Source organism: Lactuca saligna, chromosome 3 (genome assembly GCF_052625555.1).
Source record: "Lactuca saligna cultivar CGN05327 chromosome 3, ASM5262555v1, whole genome shotgun sequence".
Lineage (NCBI taxonomy): Eukaryota > Viridiplantae > Streptophyta > Magnoliopsida > Asterales > Asteraceae > Lactuca > Lactuca saligna.
The window spans coordinates 221202247-221209265 of NC_136419.1; the positions used below are offsets into that span (position 1 = coordinate 221202247).

Below are 7019 nucleotides of genomic sequence, written 5' to 3' on the forward strand. Positions count from 1 at the left end.
TTTGAATCATAATCATATCTTTAAGTCAATTCCATTTGGTTTATTTTGGTAAAATATTGCTCAAATCAACTAATAATCACCGGTTATTTTTAGACTCAATAATTTGAACTATTGATTTAATACCAAATTTTCTCAAGTCGTATAAGAGAGCAACATGAATAAATGGTCAATCAAGTTATATCATATAATTAGATATAAACTTTATTATTGATAAAAGAGTTTAATATATGTTGCTATTGAAAACCTAGTTATTATTATTAATATTTTACATGTTTCTACTTTCAACTTATAATCTACCGTTTTAATATATATATATATATATATATATATATATATATATATATATATATATATATATATATATATATATATATATATATATTATTGTTTCACATGAAATTTAAACTTTAACTTATAATCTACCGTTTTAAAAAATATATATTATTGTTTCACATAAAATTTAAATGTCAAAAATAAAAATTAGACACACAATATATTGTCTTAAAGAAGTTAAAATACAAAATGCATTTTTATATAAAATCTTGCACGCAATTCTCTGTCTTTTTTCCTCTCAGCCTGGCTATACTTAAACCCTTCTTCATGTGTTCTTGATACATGGTAAACGTGATCGAACATCCACACGCTCTCTGTAATCAATCTCATTCCCTCTAATGTTTAAATGCAAAACACGCAGCTGATCGATTAAGCGTTCGATTCCATTTTTCAGAAGAAATCCGTGCATTCATCATAAAATCATCGACCTTTTTCCCGAAGAAAACAGAGTACAGAGAAACAGGGAGGAGAAAATGAAGAACAACGAAGAACAAGCTCGATCTCTGCTTGGTGTTTCTCTTTCTACCAGACCCAAATGGCAACAATTTCTCCTTTGTTCTTCTGGATTTTTCTTCGGGTACCTCGTTAATGGCGTCTGCGAGGTAATTTTTCAAAAACCCTGCAATGAAATCGAAGTATTTAGGTTTTATTTCACATAATTGAACACTTTCACTCCTTTCTAGGTAATAGTTCAGGAAAATCAAGGTGTTCATATGGTTGTTTAATTTCAGTTCGTGTATCTTGATTGAAGATGAACAAAATCCCTAAGAAAAATCAAAAATAAAAAAAGGAAAAATTTAACAATATTTAATTAAAGACTGTTTCTGACAATGTTTATGAATTGCATGCAAGAGTTTGGCAATTTTCTGGCGAAATTCTAGTGTCTGTTAGGTTTTGCTGACTGTTTCTTCAGACCTCCCAAAATTTCATTTTGTTTATTAATTTTCTCCTTAAAAAAGATTAAGATTTAATCATCGATGTTTATTTGTAAATTTCAATAATCCCATTTTATAAACCAAAATAATTCTAATACTAAATAGTTATCTAATGGGTATGAAAATTTTGATATTAATATTACGTAATTTCAAAAAATTATATTCTCAAAAGCTTGATCATGCAATTTGCGCATTCAAAAAATGATGATTCAATGTATGACGTTTGATATTTTTCCAGGAATATGTATATAATCGGCTTCAATTCAGGTAAGTTTTTCGTTTTTCATTAAAAAAATTCTCAACTTTTTTTTTTTTTTTTTTTGAATTTAGGTTTCAATTAAAGTGTTGATGTTAGCAATGGTTTATTGTAGTTATGGGTGGTACTTTACATTTGTTCAAGGATGGGTTTATCTTGGTTTAATTTACTTGCAAGGTTTCACCATTAAGCAAATTGTGAACCCATGGAAGACTTATGTCAAGCTTTCGGTTGTTCTTATGGGCTCACATGGGCTAACCAAAGGGTCTTTGGCTTTCCTTAATTATCCCGCTCAAATTATGTTTAAATCTACCAAGGTACAATGTTTATTGTTTGGTTGTATATAAAGGGTAAAATACAGGAAAAAGAAAACACTTGTACTTTCACTAATGTTTTAGCCAATTCTTTTTAGAGCATCTCCAATGGGGACTTATTTTAAAGCTTTTTTAAAATGATCTATCACTTATTTTCATTTAACACCATTGGAGTGAATTGCTTTTTGTGTATTTATAGTGACCACTGAATATATACTGAGCGGTCAATATAGTATCAAACATTGAACATTTAAGCCCTTATGTTTTAAACATATTTTATTTTTAACCCCTTAGTTATATTCTAGTTTTAAATATTTTTTGTTTATTTAACTATTTAATTATTTCTATCATAGTTTTTAATTTATAAAATTTTATGTATTAATTTCTAATGATAACCTTAAATTAAAATATTTTATATTAAAATATAATATGTTTAAAGATAATTAACTAAATGAGAAAGTTTTTATGAATATTTTAGATAGATGAGGATTAATAAGTAAAATTCATAAAAAGCTATTGAAAAAGTTTAACCATTGGAGGACACATTTAATTAGAGATCAAAAGTATTAGAATAATGAAGTGACAAAAATTTTAAGTGATAGGGTAGGTTTACCATTGGAGATGCTCTCAGGATCAAATCATTACACTTTTCTGAACAAACAAACAAAATGTACTTTCACTACTTTATTGATTTAGCCACTAAACTATTGTTTTTTATATATCATAAAAAATAATAGTTCAACAATAAAATCGATAAAATGGTAGTATTTTTTTAATGAAAAAACAGGTAAAAATGGTTTCTTTACATGGTAGAAAAAAGTATAATGGTTTAACAATAGTTAAGTGGCTAAATGATAAAATAATGAAAGTACTTTGTGATAATTTGTATTCCGCCCTACCAAAACTCAAAATTCGATGTCTTGATATCTTGAGATTTTTAGGTTCTTCCGGTGATGATAATGGGCGCATTTATTCCGGGTTTAAGACGAAAATACCCTCCTCAAGAATATATCTCAGCATTTCTTCTAGTAGTAGGACTAATCCTATTCACCCTAGCCGATGCAAATACTTCACCTAATTTTAGTATCATTGGAGTTCTGATGGTATCTGGTGCATTAGTTATGGACTCATTTCTTGGAAACTTCCAAGAAGCCATTTTTACCATGAATCCAGATACAACTCAGGTGACTTAAACATGACTTAATGCATACTATTTATTTAAAAAATATTTCATCATATATTAATTATTAATAAATTAATAATTTTAAAAAAGCATTTTTTACATCTTGGTTTGTTGTATAGATGGAGATGCTCTTTTGCTCAACGGTTGTCGGTTTGCCATTCTTGATTCCACCAATGATTTTGACCGGGGAATTGTTCAAAGCTTGGAGTTCTTGTTCTAAGGTAAAATTGGAAAGAATTGTGGATTTTGATTTTTGAGGTTATTCCTTTAATTTTTTGAATTCATAATCTGTGTGTTCTTTAGTGACAAATTCAACTTAATCTTTTTTTGCTAGTAATATTTTTTATGATACTTTAACATGGTTATTAGTTATTCCTTGTTAATTCGAAGATTTCATATATGTTTTTTAACTTGAATATAATTAGTTGACCTCAAAGTCGAACTCTTCTTGGATGTTGAGTTTAATCATATTATACTCCAAATCTGTAGTTTATTAAGGTAAATGCAAACAATTCCAATATTCTTGTATTGATTTGTTTATTATCGCATTCACATCCTCCCTGTTACAACATTGTTTATCAAAAATTCTACCCAATTATATCAACACCCTTAATATAAAAAGCAATCTTTACTGCTATAATTGGGTAATTTTTTTTTTTAAGTGTAGTATCCAATAAGAAAAAAAGAAAATTTAATGCTATAATCAGTTTATTTTTTAATACTGTACAATGCCTTGATAAGAAAAAAAAAATAAAGTAAAATGCAGTAATACACAAATAAATGAAAGTACGTTGTAATTTTTTGCATGTAGTTTACATATATTATATGAAAAAGTCGTCACCATTATATCCATCATTCAAAGTAAATTTCAATATTTATCATCGATATTACATGCAAACTTTAATTAGTTTGACATAAAAAGTGAAACCAATCTCTCATTTTACCTCCACATCCGATCACATATCTAACTTTTTGTAATATTTTATTTTTGTGTGTATAGCATCCTTATGTCTATGGTGTGTTGGTCTTTGAAGCAATGGCAACATTTATTGGTCAAGTTTCGGTTCTTTCACTCATTGCCATCTTTGGAGCAGCCACCACTGCAATGGTAATTACAACCTTCTCTTCAACTTCATAAATTAAAGAAAGGGGTGTGTTGTAATTTCTATTTAGGGTTAAAATGATATATTTTTACTAGATGTTGAAGGGTAAAAATACAAAAAAGCACAATGTAGTTTCATCATTTTATTGATCAAGTCAATGGACTATTTTTTGTAGTAACTAAATATTATACTTTTTTTTAACCATGAAAGAAAACCTTTTCTCCGGTTACCCACATTTAAAAAAAGTTGAAATACAATAATAATAATAATAATAATAATAATAATAATAATAATAATGTACTTTCACTATAATAATAATAATAATAATAATAATAATAATAATAATGTACTTTCACTATTTTATCGATTTAACCATTGAAAATTATTTTCTTGTATTATTATAATAGAATTTTCATGGCTAAATCGATGAATTGTACTAGTTTAGTGGCTAAGCCAATAATATCTTAGACGTATGTTGTGATCTTATGTATTTTACCATGATATTAAGACATGATAAGCATGAAAAATGTATTTTTTAACAGGTCAAAAAAGAATAATGGTTTAAAGTTCAATCATAATAAAAAATATTTAAGTGGTTAAATCGATTATATGGTAAAAAAAAATACTTATTGTGCCTATCTTAAAGAACTTTTGCTGTAGTAATTTTAAGAAAATAAAAATTAGATATATGTTGCGCCTAGTGCATATCATAAACAGAAGCAAAAGGGTCATTCTTCTAGGAATCCGAAGTGTCCCACACTTTTTTGTCCTATAAAGATTATGTAAAATAAAAATTAGGTAAACAAAATCCTGTTAATACCCGAACTCTTGACCTTATCTACATGTATACCAACTAGAACCAATTGTGATACGCCATTGAGGGCTATATTTCTTGTACTTTGTGCTTCTAAACTTGTACTTTATGGACAGGTCACAACAGCTAGAAAGGCGGTAACTTTGCTTCTTTCATATTTGATATTCACAAAGCCATTAACAGAACAACATTGCACTGGTTTGATCTTGATGTCTATGGGGATTGTGTTGAAGATGCTGCCTGAAAATAAACCGATGCAAATACGGGCATCAAAGATTAAGGAACTCTCTTCTTTATCGGGTGAGGAGAACACAAGAAATAGAACGGAATATAATGAGGAAGAACAAAGGCCTTTGGTTTGAACATTGATAGATTTTTATTAGGGTATATCATCATTGATTGCTTTGTGGGTATGGACAATAAAGATGAATTTATTAAAGGGTTATCTTTGTTTTTTTTTTTTGGTAGAAACTAGTAATTGAGTCTGCACTTTGCTACAGGTTTTTACGTGTTTTTGTTGCGTATTATGAGTGATAATTGATTAAACAATGAAATTTACAAATCTCAAAATTGAGAGGTCAAAGTAACATTTAAAAAATAGAAGGGTGGAAAATACATTTCACAAAGTTAAAAGGTGAAGGGGTGAAAGTGAAATAAAAACAAAATCTAGAAAACGAAGACATAAAAGTGATATTTTGTAAAAAGAAATTTTACAAAGTTGAAAGTAGAGAGGTGAAAATGATATTTTAAAAAGTAAAGGGATTGAAGATATCATTTTACCAAAATGATGGGTTGCAGGAAAAAATGATAATTTATAAAGTTGAAGGTGGAATGATGAAAATGATATTTTAAAAAGTAAAGGAATCAAAAATATAATTTGACAATATAAATGGATTACAGTTAATGATTCATACAAAGTTGGAGGGTTAAAGTTATAATTAACGCATTAAAATACTTGTATACTATGCATTAGAAGATGTACTTTTAGCTACGGTACATCTTCTCGTATAAGAAGTTGATTTTTGTTTATAATGTTCCAAAGTACAATTTGAATGCATATTCATGGAAAAACAAATCACAATGTTTTAACACTTATAATAAAAAATAATTATTTAAATAAAATAACAAAAATAAAAACTAGTGAAGATTAAAGAAGGACCATTGTATTTTAGAAGATTAAAAAAAAAATTGTACTTACGAAACGAAACATGAAGAAATTGTTTCAAATTTTAGAAAGAATAATGGTTCTTTTAAAGTTGGGAAAATGATTCTTGAGGGTAATTAACTTTTACGTTTGTATTCATTTGGTCCCTTTTTTTTGTATTCAATATACCATCAAACTTGTTGTTGGTGTTTACCATAGCCCTTTTGACTGGCTTTTGACCTGTGATAGCCGATCAAAGGGTTATGGTGAACACAAACAACAAGTTCGATGGTATATTGAGTACAAAAAAAGGAAAGGAACCAAATGAGAACAAACGCAACAGTTAGTTACTCTCCTGATTCATTTTCCCTTTACTCATTTACAACAAATCCCACATAATCTTCTAGTGATATTAATGACTTTATGAGATTCATTCTTGCTTCTCTTCAAAACATAACCTACGAAAGGACATTATTCATACACGTACAACTTTGTAATGCACTTGAATATTTATTAGGGGAATCTTGACTAAGCAGGCGCATTTCATGACTACATTTACATTTGCAATCAAATGATTTATCGTATCATGGATTCTAGACAAGTCTACAAACGAGTGGAATCACAAGTGCTATGATTTTTGAGTTTACTTAGCTTTAAGATCGAACTCATGGGATTAGATACAACATCAATATGTACAATATTAAGGTGATGTGTCTACAAAAGCAGCATGATATTGTACATATTGATGTTGTATCTTATCCCATGAGTTCGATCTTAAAGCTAAGTAACTCAAAAATCATAGCACTTGTGATTCCACTCGTTTGTAGACTTGTCTAGAATCCATGATACGATAAATCATTTGATTGCAAATGTAAATGTAGTCATGAAATGTGTCTGCTTAGTCAAGATTCCCTTAATAAATATTCAAGTGCATTAC

At 28.2% G+C, this 7019-nt stretch overlaps 1 protein-coding gene across 1 annotated transcript; it reads left to right on the top strand.

Moving 5' to 3' along the window:
- The first annotated feature begins 557 nt into the window (after nucleotides 1-557).
- LOC145034161 (UDP-galactose/UDP-glucose transporter 2-like) lies at nucleotides 558-5447 on the top strand. Its single transcript, XM_078982531.1, has 7 exons — nucleotides 558-935; nucleotides 1507-1535; nucleotides 1640-1841; nucleotides 2780-3022; nucleotides 3141-3242; nucleotides 4022-4129; nucleotides 5055-5447. Exons 1-7 carry the CDS (start codon nucleotides 807-809, stop codon nucleotides 5298-5300), a joined length of 1059 nt encoding a protein of 352 aa, XP_078838657.1. The 5' UTR covers nucleotides 558-806; the 3' UTR covers nucleotides 5301-5447.
- Nucleotides 5448-7019: the final 1572 nt, after the last annotated feature.